The sequence below is a fragment of the Columba livia genome, chromosome 3 (genome assembly GCF_036013475.1).
Source record: "Columba livia isolate bColLiv1 breed racing homer chromosome 3, bColLiv1.pat.W.v2, whole genome shotgun sequence".
Lineage (NCBI taxonomy): Eukaryota > Metazoa > Chordata > Aves > Columbiformes > Columbidae > Columba > Columba livia.
In genome coordinates, this window is record NC_088604.1 from 102,617,255 (window position 1) to 102,645,105 (window position 27,851).

At 48.5% G+C, this 27,851-nt stretch overlaps 1 protein-coding gene and 1 long non-coding RNA gene across 4 annotated transcripts; one reads left to right on the top strand and one right to left on the bottom strand.

Annotated features, from left to right (window-relative positions):
• Positions 1-9,075: 9,075 nt before the first annotated feature.
• Positions 9,076-27,573, bottom strand: LOC110362520 (uncharacterized). 3 transcript variants are annotated; one of them, XR_010471651.1, is made up of 3 exons: positions 27,416-27,573; positions 14,212-17,810; positions 9,076-9,916 (listed from the first exon to the last, which is right to left on the bottom strand). It is a non-coding gene; the product is annotated as an uncharacterized LOC110362520 (long non-coding RNA). The 3 variants fall into 3 exon arrangements; XR_010471649.1 differs by lacking the exon at positions 27,416-27,573 and adding an exon at positions 26,856-27,016; XR_010471648.1 differs by lacking the exon at positions 27,416-27,573 and adding an exon at positions 26,408-26,643.
• On the top strand, positions 25,932-27,388 carry MIXL1 (Mix paired-like homeobox). Its single transcript, XM_065058620.1, has 2 exons — positions 25,932-26,458; positions 26,532-27,388. Exons 1-2 carry the CDS (start codon positions 26,144-26,146, stop codon positions 26,976-26,978), a joined length of 762 nt encoding a protein of 253 aa, XP_064914692.1. The 5' UTR covers positions 25,932-26,143; the 3' UTR covers positions 26,979-27,388.
• Positions 27,574-27,851: the final 278 nt, after the last annotated feature.

A 27,851-nucleotide genomic window follows, 5' to 3' on the forward strand; every position in this document is an offset into this window, starting at 1 on the left:
TTGCCCAGAGAGGTGGTAGATGCCCCATCCCTGGAGACATCCCAGACCAGGCTGGACGGGGCTCTGAGCAACCTGATCTGGGTGAAGATGTCCCTGCTCATTGCAGGGGGTTGGACTGAAGGTCCCTTCCACCCCATACTATTATATGATTCTATGATTCTTCTTCTCCAAGAGCTCTGTCTGTAGTTGACTCACTGTCTTGTGACCACGGAACACTGTTCACAATAACACTATGGCCATGTGCTGCACAAGGGGTGAGAGTCACTCGTGTGCACAGCTGATGAGGTTTACTTCCAGCCCAAGCAACCCTCCTCTCAGGATTTCAGGAAGGACCACGCCAGCACTCAGTGCTTTTGGTCGCGTTTCTCACCCACAGCAAGAAGCAGATTGCAAACCTTGGAAGTCTGGTGTTTCATGAAGTCGATGTGAAGGAAGAGAACTGCACAGCTCTGCAGCCTCCTGACACAGGGGTGTGTGTGGGAGCCCCTCCCTGTCCCATGGGCTGCGCCAAAGCCTGCTGCCCATTTCTGGGTCACCCCTGAAGCCGGTCACACCACCTAAGAGTTCATCTACCGTTCAAGCTAGTTGTAGATCCACCTGCTGATCTCTCAGGAATGCTGAAGAGATTTTAAGTCACAGTTATAAAGTGCTGTGAAGCCTTTGGGTAAAAGGCGGAAGTAAAGCTTTAAATTAAAGTACTTCATTTACAGTTAGTATTTCCTGAAAGTATGAATGACACACAGGGCACTGTTTACTACAAATGGGGCAGAATATGATTCAGATGATGATTCATCTAAGCTTCAAAATAAATTTTACAACCAATTGGAAATCCTTTGTAGCTTCTTCACTAGCATTTTGTTTTTGTCTTAGGATCAAACATAACACTGTACTGTTCGCTATTTTTATGCCAAAGATTGCAGAACAAGGGTGTATTGTCCTGTTTTGATGGTTGGAGCTCTTCAGGGCACACAGTTCTCCATACTGACTATTTGGTGCTATCTCCTGGACCAGACTAACAGCAGAACAGATGATTTTATCTCCTCATGCAAGCCTGCACCCTGCTTTACAAGTCTGTCACTTCAGCCACAGATCCAGCTTCACTTCAAGATTTGCTAGTTCATTTATGAAATAATTTGTATTAAAATGTCTGTTTTCAAAGTTTTGATGTGACACATTTCCTGCTTGGCTTGCGGAGTTTGTGCTTCATAAATAGAATCATAGAATAGTGGAACAGTTTGGGTTGGAAGGGACCTTCAAAGCTGATCCAGTCCAACCCCCTGCAGTGAGCAGGGACATCTTCACCCAGATCAGGTTGCTCAGAGCCCCGTCCAGCCTGGCTTGGAATGTCTCCAGGGATGAGGCATCTACCACCTCTCTGGGCATCTGTTCCTGTGCCATATTTTTTTACCGCATCGATTTTACAGTAATGAGATTAACCTTAACGTTCTTGCTTTAAGAAACTCTGAGTTCTTTATCCTAAAATGCATCCTTAGAATAAAAGAAACTGAAGTTCTGACTGAGCCCTACTGGATTTGCTATGTTTCATGAAAATAGAAGGAAATATTTACTTCATTTTATATACTGGCAAAACCAGAAGGGTTTCTGCCTCATGGTAGGAGACTGACCCAAAACCAGGCAGCCCTACGTTTGCCCAGATGGAGGTTACACAGGAATCCTGGTTCATCTGGTATAGAACAGAGATTTGCCCAGAGCTACGTGTCCAGGCAGCCACGAGCGCACCCTTCCTGCTGAGGGAGCTCTGGCTGCGGGCTCAGGACTGGCTCATAGCCTTGGGGAGACCACCACCAGCACCGAGCCTTGGCCCTCGGGAGCTATTCAGCTGCGGCTCTTGTCCTTGGCCCCACCTGAGCTATGGCTTCAGGCCCCCAGATCCCCTCCTGCACCCCAACCCACTGGCTCCCCATCCCTCATGTAGCAGCTTGCCCTGGATGTTCCTGGCATTCTTCTGACACCTCCAGTGAATTGCTCATGAATCCTATAAATGAAGAAGTATTTCTCAAATGATTATGACAGAGAGTTTCCAATATTTGATGTATTTGTGAAAACCCTTAGCTTAAGTCACAGATGAAAATGCTAAGCTCAGCCAGAAAATTATTCGTTTATTTCTTGTAACAGCTGGCTCTGCATGGGAAAAGAAATACAGAAGAAATACAAGTCCCAGAGAGGCAGTCTAGTGGTGAGGCCCCACCTTGAATCCTGTGTTCAGTTTTGGGCCCCTCACTACAGGAAAGACATTGAGGTGCTGGAGAGAGTTCGGAGAAGGGCAACGAAGCTGGTGAGGGGTCTGGAGCACAAGTGTGATGAGGAGCAGCTGAGGGAACTGGGGCTGTTCAGCCTGGAGAAAAGGAGGCTGAGGGGAGACCTTATCGCTGTCTGCAACTACCTGAAAGGAGGTTGTAGCATGGAGGGGGTTGGGCTCTTCTCCCAGGTAACAAGTGATAGGACAAGAGGAAATGGCCTCAAATTGTGCCGGGGAAGGTTTAGATTGGATATTAGGAAAAAATTCTTCACAGAAAGGGTTGTCAGGCACTGGAACAGGCTGCCCAGGGAATTGTTGGAGTCACCGTCCCTGGAGGTGTTTAAAAGATGCATAGATGAGGTTCTTACACACTGGTTTAGTGCTAGAGTTAGGTTATGGTTGGACTCAATGATCTTAAGGGTTTCTTCCAACCAAAATGATTCTATGATTCTAGTCCAGCAACAGTGCCCTCCACTAAGAAATGCAAACCTAGAAACTTTATATAGAATAAATCATTTAATTCAAGCTGGTGAATATTTAACAGTTAAAAATACCACCCTCCTCATGGCAATTACACAGCGCACCATTAACATGTTCATAGAGCACTATTCTCACCTGAACAACTCTTCTACTCTTCCTGGTGTCTGCAGGTACCGAACTATCAGCCCATCCTCCTGGGCACCCCTGGGTGAAGCCATGGTGTCCTCCGGAGGAGCCCCCTTGTGTGGTGGTGGCTCACAGAGGAAGGGCCCCGCTTCACAAGATGCGGTCTGACGCCGTGTTTGCTAGAGCAACGGCTGCTAAATGTTGGATTATCTCAAGTGAACATCTCCGAGCAGCCGGGTCCGCCACTGTGCTGTGGGCTCAGAAATGCAAGTCGTTCACTATGAAAATATTGTTATCAGGTTCTCAGGAATGGCTATGTTAAATGAACCAGGTGTGGACATTGCCCCCAGCAATGGTGGTGTTGTACCAGCCCAGAGCTCCTGTAGCTGGGGGGGAGGAGAGCGACTGCCTGGAGGGAAAGGTGACGTATATCTCTGGGAGGGTGACCAGATTAATGCAGGAATTAAATTCCCCAAGGTTTGGCAAGTGAATTGCATTTTTGAGTAGTAACAGGATTTACCTTTTTTCGGAACATGACAGTTCTGTTCCTCTTTTTACTGTCTTCATTTTGCATTAGCGAGAGTTATACTGGCTGGAGCAGGACAGGACCAGAAGGAATAAAATGTTCAAGTTCTTTACTGTAAATTACAGGCTTTCTCTTGGTCTGTCTGCCTTTCCTTAAAGGATGGACACAAGCTGTTTGGTTAGGAGCTGATCTTGCACAGTAAAACCACCAAGGAAGGCACTGTTACGGTGTAGTGGGCTCACAAATCTGTTAGCAACACAAAGGAAAATAAATTTGGTTTGTCTTTATGTCTCTACATTGCTCTGGTTGATAGAATCTAGACTAAGAATATATGTAAATATTTTTTAGTGTCCCCTTATAGAAATTGAATTTTTTTTTTTTGGTAGCTTATTGGAAAACACTTTTGTCCCAGGAGCTTCAGTGAATCCTCCAGTGTTGCCCATTTTGGTGACTGCTCAACCTCATCTATCACCAAGTTGCTCTATTTTTTGTGGCTGTTTATTGGCCCAGGGTGACCCTACTGTGTGTGTGACAAACAGTCGATCTTCTCAGTAACTCTTTAGTTGTTCAGGACACATTAAGTTCAAGGATCATGCTCCAGTCATTTGTGCATGTGCAATAAATTGGGTTTGGAACTACAGGGATTGACAGATCTGGGACAACCAAGTGTATAATGGCACCATAGAATTCATTGAGAGAAAATTCTCTTAAATAATTTAAATCTGTCCCTTTTCATTACTACTAGTTTATTCAAATGTTGTATGTCAATGAAGAAAAAGAAGCCAACTCAAGATTTTATGCTTGTACTTCTCAGTTAAGCAAGAGAGCACTTTGAATCTACTTTTGCAAGACCTCCACCACCGTCTCCTCTGGGCTGAATAGTTTCAGTTTTTCTAAGAACTAATGAAAGCTCCAAAAACAGAGACAGAGGGGAGGAAAAAAGAAAAAAGAGATAAAGATAGTGTTCTGTGTAGAAACCTGTATGCAATTTCCAAGTAGAAACCCTCATGCAATTTGTGTTTATGCCTGAAAATAACCACAATTCCATTTTCTTTTCCCTTCAAGAGGTTTCCTTCAGCACATGGTCCAATCTTGCCTTGTGCCCAAGAGCAAACTGTGCTTCACATCTGGCTGGACGGCTCTGAAAGATGGCAGCGCAGTGGCAACTTTGCAAATCACTTGCCGTCCCCCTTCTGGGACCTCTCTAGAGCAGAGGGGGTAAGAGTTGTCTCAGCTTCGAAGCCAACACCGTTCACTGCCCTGCTGCCTTGCATTTATGTAGTAATTCATGGTGACATTCACACTGACTTCTCTAAATTATTACACGGGGTGCAGAATAACAGTCAATGGGATGTAGGTTCTGGCAGTACCTTTTTAGCTGTGTCAGCAAACACTGCTGAAATCACGTTTATTGACAGAGTGCTGGAGCGACTCCTGAGGAAACACACGTGTGCTAAAGTCCATCTTCACTAAATATTCCCATTTTGGCAGGCAGCAAACCTCCCATAGCACAGAGGCAGTGATACCAGCTACAGGTGATAATAAAAGAGCAGTTCAGTCTAATAAAATAAGTTATGCCAGTTTAGTTATCTTAAGTTGATAGGACTGCATCTGCAGCAGCGGGACTGTGTAAACAATCACGCCTTTTTACAGGCACATGAGCTGCGAGAAGTAGCACAGCTCTGTTATCAAGAAGTCTTTGCTAAACAAGATATGGTCAGGAATGTGAGCACTCCTGAATTTAACCAACTCCTCTAATAATTTTACAGAAGGGAGAACATGGAAATAGCTGCAATTAGCAATTGCATTTTTGGCTATCTGCCCAGAAAAAAAACCGTGCATCAGAAGCCAGAGATATTATTGCTATCCGTGTAAATTCAGAGCCCCTCTGGATGCTCTTTTAAAACACCTCCAGAAGGGAGTGGTACCACTGGGTCAGGATCTGACCCCAACTAGCACATGTCCCCAAAGGGGACAGAGGTGGCATAGCCCTGCCCTTGGGCTCTGATCATAGAATCATAGAACAGTTTGAGTTGGAAGGGACCTTCAAAGCTCATCTAGTCCAACCCCCTGCAATGAGCAGGGACATCTTCAACCAGATCGGGTTGCTCAGAGCCCCGTCCAGCCTGGCCTTGAATGTCTCCAGGGATGGGGCATCTACCACCTCTCTGGGCAACCTGGGCCAGTGTTTCACCACCCTCATTGTAAAAAATGTCTTCCTCATGACTAGCCTCAGTCTCCCCTCCTTTAGTTTAAAACCATCACCCCCTGTCCTATCACAACAGGCCCTGCTAAAAAGTCTGTCCCCATCTTTCTTACAAGCCCCTTTTAAGTACTGAAAGGCCACAATAAGGTCTCCCCAGAGCCTTCTCTTCTGCAAGCTGAACAGCCCCAACTCTCTCAGCCTGTCCTCACAGCAGAGCTGTTCCAGCCCTCTGATCATTTCTGTGGCTCCTCTGGCCCCTCTCCAACAGGTCCATGTCTTTCCTGTGCTGAGGGCTCCAGAGCTGGACACAGGACTCCAGGTGGGGTCTCACCAGAGCCGAGCAGAGGCCGATGTTCCAAACACCTCCTCCTTGTGCTGTGCTACACACCAGCTTCTGCCCTCCTGTGTCCTTCCCTTTTGCCTTTGTTTTCAAATGCACTGTATCTACTTTTGAGCCTCCAAGTTGCCCAAGGGTAAGGGAGATGATGGGCAGAGAAGGGATTTACTTGCAAAACTGTCTGCCAACCCTCTGCCTGTCTCCTGGGAAGAGCAAGGCTATGTGTGCAATAGTCATGTCACTCCTTCCAGCAAACAGAAGGATAACGTACCTTTCAAGAGTGTGTGTTAAACCTGTCCCTCTTCATCTAATTATGAGATGCACTCTTTTTAATGGAGAGTACGCAGCTGGTTCCCATCTGCTCAGCTGTGCCTCACTTTTTTATGTTGTTGTTGTTTTGGTTTGTTTTTTTTTCCTGCTTTGGGTTAAATTGAAAATGAGGTTTCATGAAATGGCTGCTGTCAGGAGCCACCCTGGGCTGCTCCCAGCCACACAATCCCATCAAAATCTTTGTTGCCAGCTCTTAGGCTCGTCGGACCTCTCAGCAATCTCCTTCACCTTATCAAGTTGGCAGAAAACTATTTGCTTCCTGGGTTAGTTCTCTGCTGGCTTGGAGAGCAGCCTGGTTCACTGAAGGGTCAGAAAGCACTGGTGGCAGCAGGACCACGCAGCCAGGAGCAGGGAAGGGAGGACGGAAGCAGGTTGTCCTTTCGGGTGCAGCTTGTAGATAAAGCCATGAGCTCCTGCCAAATAGCTGTGGTCGTGCTCCACCACAGCTTCCAGCTGCGTTCTCTTGCCCCTTCCCTTGCGCTGCATCGAGCGATGGAGTGGCTTCAGGCTGAGCTGATTCAGCTGGCTGATCTGGCTGAAAACTACCCATTTTTATGGCACGGTTAGTTTGCCGCTGTTTTCAGCCAGATGAACAGATTTGCCCTGTGGTGACACAGCCACTAGATGCAATATAAGGAAAAGCAACATGAATGGGAAACACAGACAGCAACTGGCTTGTAGATCAGCTCAGCTCTAATACCAAACTGCACCCTAAGAAGCCGCTACACCAATCCAGCCACCCTGCTGTTACTGAAATAGTCACATCACTAGATAGTTTGCTTCCCTACCTGCGCTTTTGTGCTCTGATGAACATATTTTCAGTGCAGGAAGTGTATTTTTATCTCCCTTATTCTGTGTTAGTACAATTGCACTCCAGCAGGCAATTTCAACCCCTCGCAATTTGTGGACTGTGAGCGGAGAGGCAGATCCTGCACAGTGGGACTAAATCTATTGACTTCCGTTCCTTTAATAGAATCATAGAATAGAATCATAGCATAGTTTGGGTGGGAAGGGACCTTCAAAGCTGATCCAGTCCAACCCCTGCAATGAGCAGGGACATTTTCAACCAGATCAGGTTGCTCAGAGCCCCATCCAGCCTGGCCTGGAATGTCTCCAGGGATGGGGCATCTACCACCTCTCTGGGCAACCTGGGCCAGTGTTTCATCACCCTCATTGTAAAACATTTCTTCCTCATGTCTCCTGTCCTTTAGTTTAAAACCATTACCTCTTGTCCTCTTGTAATAATGACAACAAAAAACCCTTTGTGGCTTTTGTGGGCCTTGGAAGTTGTCCACTGTAGCAACAACCATGGACTGAAATCTGCTGTGCAGCAGAACTGCTGAGAATCACCCAGGTCTCATCAGACCGATTATAGTGTTATGACGCCATTTTTTTTTCTTCCTCTTTCTCACCAAGGATAATAAAATCAGAGGAGATTATGGTGCATGAAGCTGGTGAATGAAAATGAAAACTTTGAGCTAAAACCTCCTCACTCCAGTTTCCCAATGGACAGTACAGGACAAACTACAGACACAGGACTTCCCGTTCTCTTTATCTGTGAGCAGGCTGTCCTCAAGGGAGATAAGCAGTAACATCCTTTCTCACAAAAGTAACGCAAGACCCTTCGTTGCAAGGCAGAGTCACGAATCTGAGTTTGTGCAGGGCTGCACTAGTGACCCTGCCTTTTCTTGGGTTGCAGACGTTCCTCTCTGAGAGATGGCAGCTCCTCTCCCCACCATGGCAGAAGGCCGTTTTGGTGCGACGGCGTTTCCGTGGTGACACTGGCACGTAGTGACATGCAGTCTCCTTCCCTTCATCCCACCCTCTCTTTCTCTCTGTCTTTTCAAACTGGCCTTGTGCCCAGACCTGGTTCCCAGCCCCATAAACGACTGGGTCAGTACAAGTGTTAGGGAGAAGCGCTGCAAGTAGAGGGGTGTGAAGGAGGGACATGGCACAGGGATCTCCTTAAGCTCCCAAACTCTCATTTTTCATCAGGCCAGAGGTCAAGACTGGCACATTTATTACATCTGTAATCTGAACCAGCACCTTTGGCTTGAAATGTCTACAGTTTATATATACACCTTTTGGTCCGTATCTTGCTGCTGCTTGAGAGGACTTGCTGCTGAACAGGTCATATGTTTTTCCTCTTAAATATAGGGAGACATGAATCCTTTTACTTGCTTTTCTGCAAGATAATGAAATCTTAGAATGAGTAGGGTAACAACATATGAACATATAATTTAAAATAATCATGCAGTCATTCACTGGGGACCTTATCATGCATTTTATGTGAAACAGGGTCCAGGATGGCTGGCATGCGAGGGAGTTTCATCGGGAAAAAACAAAGCAAGAAGTAGAAAATAAGTTCTCAAAGGAAAAGCTTAACCGAGGTGATTACATCTCGCCAGCCACATTTCTGAACCATATTCTCAGGAGAGAAATATCTGAATGCCTGATTCCGTGGTGATGCGCTCCTACACACCATCCCTAAAATAGCAGAGGTTAACAACACTCAGAATGTCAGCGCTAGGGCCCTGAGATAAAACGCTATCATGATGAAAGGAGCAATTCTCTTGCTTCCTTCCATCTGCAGAATCTGTATAAGCTGCCCTCCACTTAAGGAGCCTTACCAGAGTAATTACAGGAGTTAAGAGCTGGGTCTTTTGCTGACATAGTTATGCTGATAAAAGGCCTCATTGAGATGTAGCTATACAGACACAGGCAGGAAGAGCGCGTGTTTAACCTCGCTGAGATACTCATGGAAAAAAAAATACCTCTAGTATAGACAAGCCCTTAGGCTCAAAACTATGTGAATGTATTATCTCGTTTTGTGTGTTGCCTTTATTACAGGCCTCCACAGAGTGCCCGTCACTGTAATGGTTGAGTAGCCTTTACACAACAGCAAAACAGTATCTTCCAGGTAGAGAACAGGCTCTGATATTCGCAACAGCAACTGAAGTTCCATTCCAGATCAAAATCTGGAGAAGTGGTGGAGTCACCATCCCTGGAGGTGTTTAAAAGACATATAAACGAGGTTCTTAGGGACATGGTTTAGTGCCAGAGTTCGGTTATGGTTGGACTCGATGATCCTGAGGGTCTCTTCCAACCGAAGTTGTTCTATGAAAACCTGGAGAAGGAAATTCCTTGCCAGACCAGGTCCCAAACATCACCAGTAGCGTGCCCTGCAACTCCCAGTAACCTGATAGCCAGGACGGTCAGACAGTTCTTGCTGATCCTCTCTATTCAAAAAGAGGGCAGTAGCAACCTTTGCGGGTTGAACCTTAGCGTTGTGGTGTGAAATGCCACATTCAGGTCAGTGGGTGTTCGTTCTGACCCCCTCCCTGTGTTTGGTGCAAGGCGTAGTTATCTCACTGTTGATCACTTTAACAGAATCATTCAGTCCCCAGGCTTTAGTGGTCACATCAGGAAGGGGCTGGTCCTGATTAGGACTACCAGATGCCACAAAAATAAGTAAGAGTACCCAACGCAACTGGTCTGATTAAAATAATACTTATTTAGAGGTAAGTAATTTAATGCACTACAAAATATATAACATTTTTGATTTTTCTAACAGTCACCTAGGAGTCAGGAGAAGACATCCCTCAGGAGGAGTGGGAAGTCCTGAAGGTCTAAAGAAGAAAACTTCTCGAACTGCAAGAGAAAGAGATGTCAGCTTTAGCATCACGTTCATTGCCAGAAGCTCCAAGTTTTCAATTAATTTTCTTTTTTGAAGGAGTTCATTTTTCTCAATTTCTAAAATTTATTTGAGGGAAAACATCTGTTTTGAAATAAAGCATTTTTTTTTTCCACAGTGACACACTGCAAGGTCTTGCCTTCTAATGCCTTGCAGGAATTAGTTTGATGATTCCTTCTGACACCCTGAAGCTCCAAGACTCTACAAAGAGGTAGTGAAAGGATTAAGTAAATTACTTGGTCACTGTGGAAAATCGTAGCCGGGGAGTCAGAACACCAGGCGCCTGAGGTTTCTATGGCTATTGTACGAGACAGACAGCTTCATCTCGTCACCTGTATAGGACTGCAGAACTATTTTCTTTTCTTCTTTGAACAAACGGGGTCATGGCCAATGATTTACCAGTCTCACTTCTAGAAGTGTGGAAGCCACTTAGTCGTTGCAAAGCCTCAGACAAAGGTAGACAAAAGCTTTGCAAAAAGTCTCAGCCATCCCTATTTAGAATGGAGGCTGCTCAATATCTAAAGAACTGAGCTCGTAGTTATCAAGGGATATAGTAAAGTCTTAAGTAATCTGCAGACTCTTAGAGGACAAATAAAGGCTCTGACTGGGAAGTTATTAAATGTTCAAGGATTTCCAGTATCCTGTTTCCTAGGTGCCCTTAAAAAAACCCACAACCGTAAATACCACAGCAACTCAGCTCCCCCTGTGATACCATTATGTGTACATGGCTGGACACAGAAAATGTCCCAGTTCTCACCTGATAGCATATTGCTGCACACTGTAGCCTGTAAATTCCTCCCTACAAGTCACCTCTCTTTAGCATCAGCTTATTTAAACAACCCTATGGTGTTTGCCCATGTATCGGTGAGCTCCTCACCTTGCTCACCAGCACAGCCCACAGCCCAGGGCCCTGGCAAAGCGGGGTGGCCTGAGGGGTTCTTGGGGAGCCAGGAGGGAGGGTCAGCCTGTGTCCACAGCACTGTGCTGGGCTCTGAGGCTGCTCCCTGGCTCCTGCACAAGCTTCACAGAGTCATAGAATGTCCTGAGCTGGAAGGGACCCACAAGGATCGAGTCCAACTCCTGTCCCTGCATATGAGAACCCCACAGCTCAGACCATGTGTCTGAGGGTGTTGTCCAGTCTCTTCTTGAACACTGTCAGGCTTGGGGCCGTGACACCTCCCTGGGGAGCCTGTTCCAGTGCTCCACCACCTTCTGGGTGAAACACCTTTTCCTATAATAATATCCAACCTAATATTTCTTAATATCCTAAACTTTCCTAATATCCTTCCCATGTGATCGAGGCCACTTGCTTTTGTTTCTGGGTGTCTCTGATGTCCTCACAGATGAAATGTCCCTGCTCGGGAGCTGGGTGCAGCCAGTGTGCAGAGACACGGCCGAGCCCGTCCTGCCATGCGTGCAGTTCCAGCCCAGCGGCTTTCTCTGATGCCAAATCATTCCTCACGTTGCCTGACTATCCTGTCTCCTTTGGTAACAGCCGTGTTTGGCAGCCAACCATTTCCTTGCAGACCAGTGAGGTCAGTGCTGCTTCAAACCCGTGTCAGAGGAGCTTTCACGTCACTTGGGAACAGACCGTTCCTCACCCACACCATGAAGGCACTTATCTGCGGTACAGAGCAAACAAATTCCACCTGTCTACAACACCGCGGCCACTTCGCACTGGTGGGTATTGTGGAGGATGCAGAAGGGACCTGGAGCTCAGGCTGATGAGCTCTGCGAGGCAGGAGGGTGCTGCCCCTCAGCCTGGCAGGTCCCCACGACGGACCCCGGTGAGCCAGGGCTCAGCCCAGCAGGACTTCAAGCCACCACAACAGCAAACTACACACTTGCACGGTATTCCTCTGCAACTTTTTCTTGCCCTTTTATGTAGCTGTTGATTCCCAGACTCGTGTTGATTCCCAGACTCGTGTTGTTCGAGCTGCCTCATTTGGTTGCAGAAAATCGAATTGGACGGAGCCCTGATAGCGTCAGCTCGTCACAGATCAGTCCCAGAAACTAAAGGGAAGGGTGGGAGGGGGGAAAGCAGAGCCGGAGCAGCCCGGCTCCCCTTCATGCTCTGCCACCCGCTGGCTTTCACACAACCGCAGGCAGGTCGCTCAGCCTTTGAAGGTCCCTTCCAACCCAAACTATTCTATATTTTACTAAAATACAGACTCCTGGAAAAATGTATCAAGGTCCTCAACAGAAGGAAGCCCACAGAGTGAAATGCAGAGATTACTCCTAAATGTTCAGATTTTAGAAAAGAATCGGATTTATTACAGCATCCACAGTTCCAGTGCTGTCCTTAGCAGAAACCCAGCCCAGACCCCAGCTCCAGGACTGCGACAGGGTGAATTGCTAGCAAAATTGCACAGCCTTTCGCTTTTCTCTGCTCACTCTAAATTAACAAATCACGTTTTTCTTAAACGGTGCTGACTTCATAGGAAATTTTGGCCTGGTTAGTATGTTTTCAAATATATGTGGCCACATCCAGTTAAGAACAAAACCAGGTTTCATACGTTGGGTAACACATTGCTGGACTTGCCCCATGCAGTACAGACGACCTCAGTATATAACTGTACATGAATGACAACCAGCAAAAGCACCCAGAGGAAAGGTTTGCTGCTCTGTTGTCACTATGTAGGGATGGCTAATAACACACAGTCAAGTGCGAGGTAAAACCCAGGACAAAATTACCTTTCTGTTAACAAACTGTGTAAAATTACCCAGTCTGGCTAACCTTGAATTCCTCCTGGTTTCTAGGGAATATATGTCCCAAATTCCTTGAACTATATAATAAGATGATTGCTATAATGTTTTATTTTGGTTGTGTGCACATGAAATAGGGCGGACTGGTAATACACCAGAGACTGTGCAGAGCAGCAGCTGTTACACTTTCAAAGAGCATTACTGAGCTTTTTATAGTTGGCTGCAGTTGACATCACGGCTAAATAGAGTTTTGCTCTATAATATATTCCACCCAGCCCATGCAACCGTAAAGCCACGCATTGCTGGGAGGAGAGAAGGCCACAGGCAGCAATGCAATGCCAGCACAGAAGTAAAAGCACGGGGGGGATGTTTTCTTCTTTTTCCTGCATCCCTTCGGAGAAATGCTCTTGAAAGACTTCTTCAGGAAGAGCAGCCGCCTCTGCAGAAGAACGACAGGGTGAAACCTCTCATCTCAGGACCCGACATTCAGATCTGGCCCCAGTCAGCACTGACTGACAGCTATAGTGACCTAGCAAGTAGGTAGCTCTCTCTGTGCCTCACAGATGCCTGTCCAGACCAAAAGAGACTAATGTCACAGCTGCTGCTTTTATGCTCTGACCCTGGTGCTGCTGGGATGCTGCTGGGTAAAAGCAGCCATGCAGTAAAAACCAGCACTGAGGAGCATCACACACCCACTCCCCTTTATGGACCAGACCAGCAGCTCCCAGAGCTTTTGGATGAGTGCTTCCCACTACACTCACTGTGAAGAAAAATAACAAAGCTGAGTTTGGGGGAAGCTTATCCAGAGCTGCAGGGTGTTGGGGTAATGGTCCCTGAGGGTAGCATCTGCTGTGGCACAGACCTCCTGAACGAAACCTCTGTACTGCTTTAAATCCTGGCACACCGCTGCCCTGAGGACCTGCTGTGGTAGCACAAGTGGACACAGTTTGGGTACAAGTTCCATAAACCTGAAGACAGGGACTCACCACACTGATTTGGAGCAACTCCTGCCTGTGCTCTGCAATCTCTGTATCTAACACAAGGGGACTGGTGACTAAGGGAAGAGTTTAGGCCAGGATGGTCCTCCATGCTGCAATGCTCCATGAACTCACCTGGACTCCTATAGCATGTAAAAAGCCACATATTACTTCCCCTGCCTGCTAGAGAGATACAGGATGAGATACATGATGTGCTTCTTCCCTCTGCCTGCCTGGCATTTCTGTCCAGCTAGCAGCAATGCCAGCTGGTGGATCTGAAATTACACATACTAATGAAGTATTTTTCCCCAAAGAGTCCAGATTGTTGCCCAGGTTCCATCCAGGCTCCCTTTTCTCTTTCCACCCTCACATCTGTCAGCTGACAACAGAAGTGATGATAAAAGAATCAGTGAAGCTGCTGTGATTGCTGTATGTAAGTGGCTCTCTTCCATGTGGGGTATTCAGAAAACACTTTTGGTTCAGTTTCTTTCAGGGGTGCTGCTCAGAATCACACAGAATCACAGAATGGTTGGGGTTGAGACCTCTGGAGATCAGCCAGTCCAACCCACCTGCTAAAGTAGGTTCACCCAGAGCAGATCACACAGGAAGGTGTCCAGGTGGGTTTCAAATGTCTCCAGTGAAGGAGACTCCACAATCTCTCTGGGCAGCCTGTTCCAGGGCTCTGGCACCTCAAAGGAAAGAAGTTTCTCCTCATATTCAGATGGAACCTCCTGTGCTTCAGTCTGTGCCCATTGCTTAGGGCACTGCCTGTAGGATACAAGACATGCAAACTAGGATACAATAACATAAGGAAGACTAAAACACTGCTGAATAAAGGTTTAGTGCAGAGGTTTCACCAGTGCTAATTGTATGAGGTCTATCCCCAAAAACTTGTAAATCCACGCTCTGCTCATGTGAGTCTGAATATCTGTACCACTACATTAGTGGACATTTGCCATGGGAATGGCCTGGGGTTCCTGAGGTACCTTTCCCAGCTTTACACACACGGTACCCCCCGCTCTGAGCCTGGGACTAAAGACTGTTTGGTTTTCAGCAATGTTTTCTTCTGAGATCCTAAAAGACTTCACAGGAAAATATTGATGTCTTACTCTTTCCCTGACCTGCTCTGTTTCATCTCACAGGGACCCAGCATCTTGGCAAGAAGCGCATTTAACAGGCCAAGCCAGGGCCGTCTAGCCTGTCTTCACCAGGAGGGGCTGCACAATGTGGGGAGACAGAGCATCACCACAGTCTGAGAGCCCTCCCAGGTGGTGGTTAGCTGGCCTGCCAAAAATGTTCTGGGCAAGAGTTACTGGTACTGCCCCTTTCACAATCTGCCACTGTTCACTGTCTCACAGAATGTCAGGGAATGGAAGGGACCTCAAAAGATCATCCAGCTCAAATTCCCCGCTGGAGCAGGAACACCCAGATGAGGTTACACAGGAAGGTGTCCAGGCAGGTTTTGAATGTCTGCAGAGAAGGAGACTCCACAACCCCCCTGGGCAGCCTGGTCCAGTGCTCCGGCACCCTCACTGAGAAGAAGTTTCTTCTCATATTTAATTGGAACCTCCTGTGTTCCAATTTGTACCCATTGCCCCGTGTCTTATCATTGGTTGTCACTGAGAAGAGCCTGGCTCCATCCTCGTGACACTCACCCTTTCCATATTTATAAACATGAGTGAGGTCACCCCTCAGTCTCCTCTTCTCCAAGCTAAAGAGCCCCAGCTCCCTCAGCCTTTCCTCATAAGGGAGATGCTCCACTCCCTTCATCATCTTTGTGGCCCTGTGCTGGACTTTTGAGGGTGCAATGGCACAATTTGACCTTAAAACTGCACAGACACAAACCTTCTCTATGCTGGAAAACGTCTCATCCTCGTAGCCAAGCTTATGGGCACGCTCCCAGCGCAGCAGCCAGGAAACATCAGCGCTGCCTTCCCCTGCCCAAAATGTCACATGAATTTCTGCTGACACAGGTGACACCGGCAACCACAGCAGCCCCCTCCAGCCTCAGCCCACGGTTGCTGCTGCCCTCTTTACCCTGTGCTCCCACCTGGCACTACACAAGGGGCCCAGCACAGAGTGTCACACCGGAGAGTGACTGTCACACTGGAGAGTGTCCCACCATCTCCCCACTGAGGCACATGTAGCCCCTGTGCTTCATGCAGGGAAACCGGGATCTTTGCTCTCCAGCGTCCCCCAATGTTACATCAGCACTACCCTCCGCTCTCCTGTGCTGTAATAAAGACGCGGTTCTAACAGAAAAGAATCTCTGATTTTACAATGTCGTGGTTTAACCTGAGCTAGCAATACAACCACGACAGCCACTCGCTCACTCCCCCGCCTGCCGCCCCTGAATAGGGAAGAGAATTGAAAGTGAAGGAACAAACCTGTGGATTGAGACAAACACAGTTTAATAAAATAACAAAATAACACCAATATACTACTACTAATAATATATATGTATATAAAATAGAATATAAAATAAGATACTCAATGCAATTCCTCACAAATTCCATCCACACTGAGCAGCCAGTGGCAGGCAGCAGCACCTGGTCCCAAACAGCCGATCCTGGAGACAGAACAGAGAAAAAGGCAGGAAGGCCCAGAGGCCTCTGCAAAACAGCACGATGGAAAAAGGCCAAAATAAAGAAAGCCCTGAACAGAACTCCCCCAAACTGGTCTCAGTCCTGGCTCTGAGAAAACCTGTGTGGAATATCCCAACTCTCCTCAAATATGCAGGATGATGCTGATGAGATGGAATACTCTTATTGATCAGTGTGGATGTCAGCCAAGCTCTGGCCCATCTCTGCCCCCTTCCTCGATGTCTCACATCTGTGGGCAATGCTCAGAGGCCTCAGCTCCCAGACCAGAGCAATTACAAACATTAACTCTGTCCTGGAGCGTTACCTTCTTGTTCTCAAACTTAATCTAAACAATGACCATGCTGCTATGGAAAAGAAAAGTTTCTAACTGCATGAAAGAAAATTAACTGGTTTTCAGTCAAACAAGCACATAGAAGCACTGCTTATTTTCTTCAGGAAGGAGGTGGAAAATAACACTTTGCTATATAACAAAAGCCGCACTAGGAGTATTTTGCTAATGTAGTCAACCAATAAATAGGTCTAATGGAGGCATTTCCCCACCAAAAAAAAAGTGCCAGCCAAAGCAGGTACATCCCTTACTTACATCTGCTGTGCCAACTGGAGGCACTGCTGGCAAAGGTATTTTCCACTTAAATTTCTCCTTCCTATTTATACCATGCTTAATGGTCAGTTCCCAAATGGCCCAAACTTCACCCAGCAAAAATAGCTGAAAATATCTACACTGTGGCTATTCTGCAAGTTTTCCAAAGAGCACTTCATGACTTCTTCTTTTTCTTTTTCTTCATGAATTCTACCCGTCTACATGAAGAAAAAATTAGTAATTCTTTCCTACTGTGTGATGTGGTCCATGGTTTCTGCACCTGCTGAAAACACCAGCAAGAGTTTGAGAACTGACCTGGGCAATGTGGACAGAGAACAGAGGTCAGGGGGGCCTTCTGCAGCTCTTGGTGCATACTCATTTTATGTGGTCCTAAGTAAAACTCCCATCTGAAACCAGCTCTTCCCCTCTGGTTAGCCAAAGGAATCTGGTGAAGCTGCATTGCTGCAAGATGCGATGGAGGCCTGCAGAGCAGGAAGCAGGCACTGATCCTGCTCTGGGACAGGGATCTTCTAGGAACAAGCCTGTGTCATGCACCTTCCCTTCTGCAATGGGGCCGCAGGCAAGTTACAGCGGCATTTGATGGATACCTATGGATGGCCCAGGCTTGGCTATAGGCTGTTAATGGCCACCTGCTGCTGTGGAGAGCTCAAACACGAAGACCTGCTTGAGATGAAGGGATTCAGCACTCACACACGTGTTCTGGACACTTTGTTATGATGAGGAAAGAGCACAACGTACAGCAGTTTGCTTGTGTGGGCACCTTCTCACCTCACAGCTAGAAATTATCCCAGTCAATCAAGCAGGAGCTGGCTCCATGCAGCCAGTGGGAAGATCAGCATTTGTCCAAAGAGATGCAACATCAGGCTCTGTGGGATCAGTCTTTGGTCTGTCAGGATTTTCAGTCTCAGCAGGTTCCAGCTTCTCCTGGACTGCTGTGTACATGCCAGGACTCCTGCTGTCTTATCTGATAAGAAACACAAAACACGGAGGAAGAACCATTCAACCAAGAGAGATTAATCAAAGGAAACTCCTTATCTTCTCACTTCTGCCCTTTGAAGACCACAACCTTTTCTATCCTGACAAGATTTGGGAGAAATACAGCCTTTTTGAAACACTAGAAACCCACGAATGCTGCTATGCTGGCACTCACCAAGGCCCTCATGACGTGAAATGCCCAGGTGATGCTGTGACTGACGTGATATTGTGCCCATTTTTGCAATTTCCAGCCAACATCATAAAGACTTTGTCTACAGTCGTGCTTCAGGCATTGACAATGAGCCCGAGGGTGGTGACAAAAGACGACAGCAGCGCTGGAACTGCAAACAGAAACCTACGCTACGACGCTGCTGCACCCTTTTCTAATCACTCAGCCTTGCAGCAAACTCCTTTATACCTTCTCTTATCTCAAAGACATTAAGACAGCCTCCAAGATATGAAGATACGACAGCAAAAGAGGAAAAACGTGGCCTCATAAGGATACGGGGGATGGCTCAGATGGCAGCACAGAGCTGCTGCGATCACTGCCGCCTGGAGTCACTCTCGATCTGGGATTGCAGTTGTCTCATTTGGAGTAATAAATGTATTTGCTCTTTGGCATGTTTCCAGCGACACAGAGAAACTTCCAGGGGGGTGGGGAAGAAAAGCTGTCAAGGAGAAAATTCTTACAAGCCCCACGTAATGTGTATAAGACAAGCTTGGTCAAATGCAAAAGAGGGGAAAGAATCAAGGGGACTAGAAGATAACAAAGTACCAAGGAAAGGAAAGAGAGGAAGACCTTTAGACAACAAAGGAGAGGATTAGACTAAGGAGGTGACAAGGGAGCGCCCTTCACAAACGGGGCCAAAGTCAAACAGAAAAATAACCCCGCCAGAAACAAAAGCAGAGGAGCTGAGCTTGAATACTGGGGGAAGAAGAGCAGCTGCCATGTAAAATGGGGACGAGAGAACAAGGGGCATTCGGAAGGTCTGGAGCAAGAGCTGCCTGAGCAGGGCAGCCGGGGGGGCACCGGCCCAGGGGGGAGGCAGGGACAGGGACGTGCCCCAGAGAGTCTGTTTGCAGAGAGGAGAGAGGGATGTTACCATGTGGGATGGCACCTGATGTGCGGGATGGCACCCGATGGCTTTTCTGGGACAGCTGAGGGAGGAGGACGGGGATAATGGGGGAGGAAGACGCAGATACGTTTCTGTGCAAATGTGTGGAGCTTCTGCGTGAGTCAGACACCAGAAAATTGTGCCGTGGGCTTACAGAAATCAGGCTAACCCACAGGAATAATGCCTACTGGGTTCGTTGCGTGGTATTTTATTTCCTTTTCTTTTCTTCACTGTGATTTTAAATAGCAAAGAAATATGAGTCAATTCCTGCATGGAAGAGAATTACTTCATCAAATGGCATAGTAACTGGTGCACTCCCCGGTTCTGATCACCCGAAACTGCTGATTTAACGATCAACTGCAAATCCACAACTCATGTGGAACTTCCCACCTTCCATCTACATCTTAACGCCGAAAATCTTCCAAACTGTACCGAGCCCTGAATATCTTTGAAATTAAACACCTCAGAAAAAAAAAATGCTAGAGCAAACCAAAATGGTGTTGTTGCAAATGCCAAGATACACGAGGGACCAATGTTCCCTTGTTGACAAAACTAACCAGAAAAAAAGATGGGAAACATTTAGAATGAATGGTAAGACTGAAGCCAGAGCATCGGCCTTGGCACACCTGGAGCAGCAGCGGGGAAACGCAGGGAAATCAGAGGGAGAAATCCCCAGGGAAATCAGCTGGAGAAATCCCCAGTCAATACTACTCAGAGAGGGAAGACTTGAGGGGTTTTACAGCACCAGATGAGCCCAGGGCAGAGAAAGATCCGTGTTCACATGGCAACATGCATCCAACCTTACTGGGAAAGTTCTGGTTCTTTGTGTTGCCTTCCGCTTTTGAACCATTGGAGCAAAATTCTCTTCACATTTGTATCCTCTCATCAATAACCATGAGATATAAGCTTTAACAATAAAAAGAAGAAAAAAGTGAAATTCTCATTAAAAAAATCTATTAATTTCAGCAGCTCACGCACTCAGATACGTACCAAACACTGCACGAGAAAAAGGGAGAATCTTGTGACTGTGACTTGCTAAGTCAGGGTAGGAGGAAGACCTCACCACGTGCAGGGGATGATGATAAGGGTTAGGGGTCTGCCAGGAAAAGATACAAAACAATGCCTGAACACTGCATTCAAGGTCAAGGAGTCTGAAAAAGGAAGAGAAGGGACTGTTTGCAGCTTATATTTCTGTTATTTGGTGCTGTTAAAAGAGGATGTGGCCCCTCTGCTGTGTGTCACAGGCAGAGGAGAGTCCTGTCTTTTTCCTTAGCTCTTCCATTCTTATATGATTTTTTTGTTTGTTTTTTTGGTTCATCTGCAGAGATAGAGTTTTTTCCTTTGCTTGTACAGTGAATTAATTAAAAATTACTGGGACTTCAGACAACCCTCCAATTTTATATATAAAACCACCTGCATCGACAGTAGTTGTACAATTCTTCATTAAGTAAAATACCTCTAAGAATGGAGCACGGCCTTGTTCAAAGCATGCAAGTAGCAAAGCAACACCATGAGCTCTATTAAACAGAGGCTTTAGGTTCTCTCACAGTACCATTTGCTATGAAATGGCTCAGAGATAAACTGCAACGAGCAATTGTTTAAGCCGAGGGCTTGCAGCTGCATCAATCTTTGTGGGACTGCCCACTCTCTGCAGAGGCAACACTGACAGTCAGGTACACGCATCCTGCCATTCTCAGGGCATCTCAGAATTCAAAGGCACGCTGAGGTTTAGCAGTTTCTAAATTCAACCCTAAATATCCCAGGCCCTTGCAACCAGCCTCTCCTACCTCCAGGTAGCTTCATCCCTATTGCCCTCTCCTTTCCCTCTGCCGACCCCCACCGTTTGCTCTTATCTCCCTCCCACTCCCAAATCCTTGGTCTTCCTGTCCCTCCCAAGGTCTGGAGCCAGCTGCAGCCATCAGGCACACTCTGCTCTTGCCCCTTTGCTACCTCTGCGTCCTGCTGAACCTGGGCATCTCGCCCCAAATCTGTTCCTGTTGGGATTTAGCAAATGCAGCCCCTTGATCTTTTCATATGCATCTGCTGGGCTCTTACGCCTCCCCCACGGCCGCTTTCTTCAAGGCTTTCTGTGCGTCTGAGGCTCTTATCAACTCCTCGGAACAGAATACACCAACGGCACCACCAGGTCTTGAAGTCCTGTCTCACACCTCTCAGGAAATGGCTTTCCCCAGCAAGTCACATCCCCCTCCTAAGCACAGGGCCAAAGTCACAAGATACTATTAGTCCTTTGTTGCCAAACCCAAAGAGAGACAGCAGTTTAATTTTCAAAGGAAAACAGATCATGCATATATAGATATAATCAGATCCTAGCCAAGCAAGACAGCCATCTTTCAGGGAGAATACAACCACTTGTCACATCACATTTATTTTAACCGTGTAGAAGATCTGGGCACCGAGCTGTTGGGCAAGACCAGCCCTTTGCTCTGTGATCTGAAATAACTAGTGGCACTGTGGCTGGGCTGGCCTGCACGAGCAGCGTCCTGCCTTGGGGATTCATGTCACCAGGCTCTGACATCGTTCTGGTTCTTCAGTGCCATGGTCTCCACCGCCTATTTCTTACCTGTAGGTAGAAAAGCCCTGAAAGCCCCTTGGTCACTATTCAGGGCACTGCGGCTGCACTGCCATGGGTCATGCTGTCAGCCACAGCGCAGGGACAGCACCTCCCTGTCTCACGGGTGGAGGTGAGCCCAAGGGTCAGAGACAGATGCAGCTGTTTCAGTTTGACAGATGGAGCAGCCAAGGTGCAGAAGTCAGCATTTTGCCTGGGACCACACAACAGACCAGAGATGGAGCTGTGACTGCAGCAGCGTCATCCTCAGTCTGCGGCACTTTTCAAACAAGTCACCGTACTGATCATACTGATCCCCCTCGCTACAGGAAAGACATTGAGGTGCTGGAGAGAGTTCAGAGAAGGGCAACGAAGCTGGTGAGGGGTCTGGAGCACAAGTGTGATGAGGAGCGGCTGAGGGAACTGGGGCTGTTCAGCCTGGAGAAAAGGAGGCTGAGGGGAGACCTTATCGCTGTCTGCAACTACCTGAAAGGAGGTTGTAGCGTGGAGGGGGTTGGGCTCTTCTCCTGAGTAGCAAGTGATAAGACAAGGGGAAACAGCCTCAAGTTGCAGCAGAGAAGGTTTAGATTGGATATTAGGAAACTTTTATTCCTGGAAAGGGTTGTGAAGCATTGGAACAGGCTGCCCAAGGTTGTGGTGGAGTCACCATCCCTGGAGGTGTTTAAAGAGGTTCTTAGGGACGTGTTTTAGTGCCAGTGTTAGGTTAGCAGTTGGAATTGATGATCTTGAGGTTTTCTTCCAACCAATATGATTCTATGGCTCTACGCCTGCTGCACACGTGCAGCAGGAAGGGCACAGCCCTAAGCGTGAGTGTGCCAACCTCCATCCTTCTGAGGCAGCAGGAGCCCTCTACATTAAATATCTTCCTGGGCTGACCAGGAAGGCAAAACCCCCCTTCTCGGTAGGCCACTGGTCCCTGTCTCCAGGGAGGCTGGGATCTGTTCTGGGGCTCCCCCAGGAGCAGAGAGGATGATGTGGGGCTGAGGCAGCAAGAGCCTCCTCAGCACCGTGCCGGGGCTCTGGCCAGGAGGAGCTCCCGGGGACACAGCTGAACATCCAAGCAGCTCAGGTCTCTCAAGGATACACTTCAAGACATCTCCAAACTGTGCCAAAGTGAGGATTATACACAGCCCACCTCCTCAAGCTCTTCCTTGTCATAGCCATGATGACTAAAACTACAAACACTATGAAATAACAACTTTAAATTAAAAACATGACATCACTGTGGGATCTCAGAACTCTGCCTAAAAGCCTGGATGTGCCTCAATATATAGATCTTGGTGTGTGTACACTGGGAAGACCTGATAAACCTCTAAAAGCATTTGGAGGCTGTAAAGAGCTTTGTCACAGTGACTAGAAGCAATCAGAGGGAAATTAAGCATTCATCTGAAGATTTCCTCTTAGGCAGAACGAAAAAACCCTCAAAACCTAAGCCTAGCGTGCATTAATGATTTTTGCTATCAGGGCCCTGCTGGAGAAGCTGGAAATTATACGGCATTTTCATGCCAGCAGCAGCTCTGGAGCAAATGTAGTCGTGTGCAACCATAATAATGTGTCTGGTCTACAATTAATTTCATTTGTGAGATAGTTATATAGGCATTGCTTCTTCAATATAGCGTAAACTTAAGCTAAGTCTCAACAGTAGAAATGTGGTTTTGTTTTTTCTTAAACTTTCCCTAAGTTAATGAGATCAGATTTGTGTGACCACTGTTCCTTTTTTGGTCAGTCTCCTAATATAAGCTTTTGAACCTGTTGGCCAGTTTCGATTAAAACCAATATAGAAATTGGGATCTCCAAGATACCAAGTCTTCACAAGCTTAGTCAGAGAGATGAGACTGCTAAATTTGCACTGCTAAAAGCTTCACCTCTGCAGAGGTGCAATTCAGTGACTGAGCATGAACCTGGAGCCTGTGTGTGTGGTTCTGGGCTGCATTAACCATTTCGCCCACATGATTCAGTTGCAGAACTAGTGGACAAGCCGCACTCCTATACAAGGTTTAGCGCAACAATGTTTAGTGCGTAGAAGTTATTTTTCTTCCACTGTAACGAAGTGGACCCTTTTTTGTTTTGTTTTGGTCTACAAATGTTATATCTGTGTCTCTGAATGAACACGTTCGGGCCTGGGAAATGTCTCCATTCATTTGCTCATCAGGAGCAGCGTGTTAGCTGCTGTTACAAGACAGCTGTTGGAACACCTCTGGTACTGTCAAGTGCAAGGGAACTGAGAAGGTTTTTGGCCCGAAGGATGTCACAGCAGTCAGAGATCAAAGACTCAGCCCATTTCCAGATTTATGAGTTGGCAATAGGTCTATTAGCCCCCAGTACTCGCTCTTTCCTGAGTATGTATTCAATATGTAATGATAAAGTAGTCGCCTTAATGGGAAGTCTGACACTGAAAACCACCACGCTGCCGGGCAGCCTGTCCCAGATTTGTCCTCCCCTGGCCCAGCACCAGGTCCGGGTGTTGGCAGTCCTAGGAGCACCCCCAGATGGGGTCCCCTCTTTTCCCTCCTGCTCCTCCTGGCAGTGCCATCTCACTTGTGTGGCTGTCCCAGGGCTGCTGGTGACCCACGGGAGGGGAATCCCAGGTCTGGAGTAAGAAAACAAAACCAAACCAACAATACCTTTTACTGTACGGTTAATTTAACTTGGATTAGTGCCCTGATCACACTGTGTGGACCCACACAAGGCTTAGCAACCCACTCAGCTAAAAGGAAAGCAGCAGGATGGGGGTGAACAGTAGGGGGGCTGTGGTGTCAGCAGCTACTTGAGCCTGGGCTGTTGTTGAAGGAAAAACGTCTGTACGCGTGTGAAAAAACACTTTGCCCTGAAAAAGCTGCTGTCTCTGTCTGGTGCACCTAACCCACCATAACCAAATCCTAGAAACTGAAGTCAATGTCCCTATAAGGGCATAATTCAAAGCAGCATTAAATCCTTCAGAAACCTAAAGGATGTCACATCTCTATTCTGCATTGCACGAGCAAGAAATTTTCGCTTATGTTTTTCAGCAAGTGTTGTTTGGTGTAAAACAGAGGAAAATACTCATCACATAAATGTAACATGGAGTAATTCCGTTTTCGTGCCACCTGTGGCATTTTCTAAACCCACACAGAATTTGCGGAATAACACAACCCTCCTCAAGTCCTTTATTAAAAACCTAAAATACTGCTGTGCCTGACTTGTGGATCACCACCACTCATCTGCACCCTTTCTCACCACCGTGCCCTCTCGTTACACCACTGAGAACGCTGCACGAGCCTCACAGAATCACAGAATGTCAGGGATTGGAAGGTACCTCGAAAGATCATCCAGTCCAATCCCCCTGCTGGAGCAGGAACACCCAGATGAGGTTACACAGGAAGGTGTCCAGGTGGGTTTTAAATGTCTGCAGAGAAGGAGACTCCACAACCCCCCGGGCAGCCTGTTCCAGTGCTCTGGCACCCTCACCATGAAGAAGTTTCTTCTCATATTTAAGTGGAACCTCCTGTGTTCCAGTCTGAACCCATTACCACTTATCCTACCATTTCTGACCATCATCTGCAAACTACAGGCCATGATTTTGGGAACAAACGACCTAGAAACTGCATTAACGAAAGCACCCAGATCACTGCACCACGTAAAAGCACAAAAGTACAAATGCTTTAGGAATAAAACTTTCAAATATGGTTTTTAACAAACAAAACACTATTCTTTCATACAAAATAGGTTTTCATAGCAAATAGTTCTGTAAGGGCAATCACTTTTCAAAGCACCTTGGTGACAGTCAGGCACAGCCTTTTGGGGCATATGGGCAACGTTTGAGCGCAAGACCTCTCCAGCTGGGAAACGGTCATCGCAGAAGTGCCTGGGCTGTGCAAGTAGGAGTCTGCAGGCATTAGCAAGTGGGTGGAAAAGGTGGTGACACCAGTGTCTGTCTCTGCCCCGTCTGAGCTGCTGGGTCTCTCCAGGTGTGTTCAACTTGCATCTTAAAGAGCGAGCTGTTTTTGCAGCAGTGGGCACCACAGGAGGTCGTCAGCCGGCCGCACAGCTTGCAATGCAAACAGCGCAGCTGCGGCCACGGGAAGAGATAACTTCTGTTTACTTTGAGTCTCACACTATGTGAGATGCCTCACTTGCCAAAGCAGACAGCTGCTGGAAAACAACCACCTCCACACCAGTAGTCGGAGGGAGCAAACTCCGTAACAGCCCAGATATTGTATAAGAAATAATCCAGCTGTAGGTCTGGGTCCTATCTGGGGTGTCCACCTCCCAACACCAAGTTGTTTTGCCCACAGAAGGCAGACGCAAGCCCCACTCCACTCCTCCCTTTGCTGCCATGTTTCGTGCAAGGGGTCAGCGGTCTCCAGCCATCACCCACCCCATCGGGCACACGTGGGGCTGCGAGGCCCCAGCCGGCGCTGAGGCCTCCGGGCTGAGCAAGGCAGGGGACGGCCCAAGCGGGCACCCCACCAGCAAGCCCGGGGTGCGGGGCCAGGCGGCTCGGCGGGGTGCCCGCACCTCCGCGCCCACCTTCCCCACGGGGCCGTGCCGCCTCCATCCCAACCCCCGCCCCTGCCGAGCCCGCTCCCCGGCTATAAAGGTGGCGGGACGGCCCATGCCCGCTCCTCGCCCGCTGCCATGGCCGCGCTGCGCTTCGGGGACCCCCCGGCGGAGCCGCCCGCGTTCCCCGCAGGCAGGTGGGCGGGGGCCGGCGGGCCCGGCCCGCTCCCGGCCGCCCTCAGGGCGCTACCCCAGGCGGATTGGGGTCGGGTCGCGGGGGCGGCGGAGCCGTCGGAGGGGGCGCCGGCGGCCTCGCAGCGTCGGAAGCGGACCAGCTTCACGGCGGCGCAGCTGGAGACGCTGGAGCTGGTTTTCCAGGACACCATGTATCCCGACATCTACCTCCGGGAGAAGCTGGCCGACGCCACGCAGATCCCCGAGTCCCGCATCCAGGTGAGCGGCGCCGGCTGTCCCGCACCGCCCGGGGCCGCCCCCGCCCGCCCTCACCGCCGCCCTCTCTCCCCAGGTCTGGTTCCAGAACCGGCGCGCCAAGTCCCGCCGCCAGCGGGGACCGCCCCGGCCCGGCCCCGCCGCGCCGCCCGCCGCCGAGCCGCCCCCGCCCGGCTTCGCCCTGCGCGCCCCGGAGCGGCCCCGCTACGCCCTGTCCGGCCTGGCTCAGGTCGTCCAGCTCAAGGAGGAGGGCTCGGCTCCCTACGAGTGGGCGCCAGCCGCCGTCTTCCCCCCCGGGCCCGGCTTCGAGGGCTTCCCCCCCCGGCAGCCCAGCGGCGCCGAGCCCGACTCCTTCGCGGGGCCGCCGCCGCCGGCCGTGGGGAGTGCGGCCGGTCCCTACCCGCCGGCCCGCGGCTTCTGCGGGCAGTACTCGCCCGTGTCGGACGCCGAGGACACCAGCGGCTACTCTGAGTCAGGCTCGGAGTGGGAGGAGAACGCCCTCGGCGCCTTCCGAGCCCTCTGAGCGCTGCCGCGGGCGGGACGCGGCGACGTGGCATCACCCCAAAATGCCAAACCCATGGCGGGGGTACACGGCTCAGGCGGGGAGCAGTCACATCCCGTGCTACCTCACTCCTGCTCTGCGACTGTTGCACTTTATCTGGTAGTAACTGATTTTTACCTATTTATTTAAGAAAGATACGGGTCAGCTCCATCAGCTGAGGGCATCTTTTTTACCCTGTATTTAAAGATTTCTATGAGCATGTTTTCTATTCCTATTTAACCTTCTTCAGCCAAAAAGCTAACCAAATCCACTGTGTTTTGGGGGTGGGGGCTGGGCTTAGAGAAGTAGAGGAGTGGGGTTCTCTGTCAGGATTTTTTTGACAGAGGAAAAAAAAAAATAAAGGTTTATGTTTTTGCTCTACTTGTGTGTGTGTCTGGGGCAGGGAAGGGGTTGCTTACCTTGGCTGAGGTGTGGTATGGAGCAGAGGTGGTAGAAGTCTCAGCTGCGGGTTTCTCTTACCATGGCCTGGAGAGCCACGGCTGTGGTTCAGATGTGAATAACAGACCTAAGGGGCCTGGAAGACAGGTTACAAAAACTGCCTTAAACCAGCTGCCAGTATTTGCTTTAGATCTGCTCTAAAAAACTACCCTGTTCCCTCAACTCTGCCACTTAGGCCAAGGTTAAACTACAGAAAAGCAGGACTGTTTTGTGAACACTGGAAAGGTGCTTCAGCTTTGAATTTGAATAGTAGGGGCTACACAGAAGTTGTTTATGCGATTGGTGGCAGGTTGTATGGCTCTGCCCTGAGATACCTCTGAGAACACCAAAACTGGTACCAAGAGAAGCCTCTCCAGTAATTCAGTCCATTTTTTAAAGAGGGATATCACAGAATCA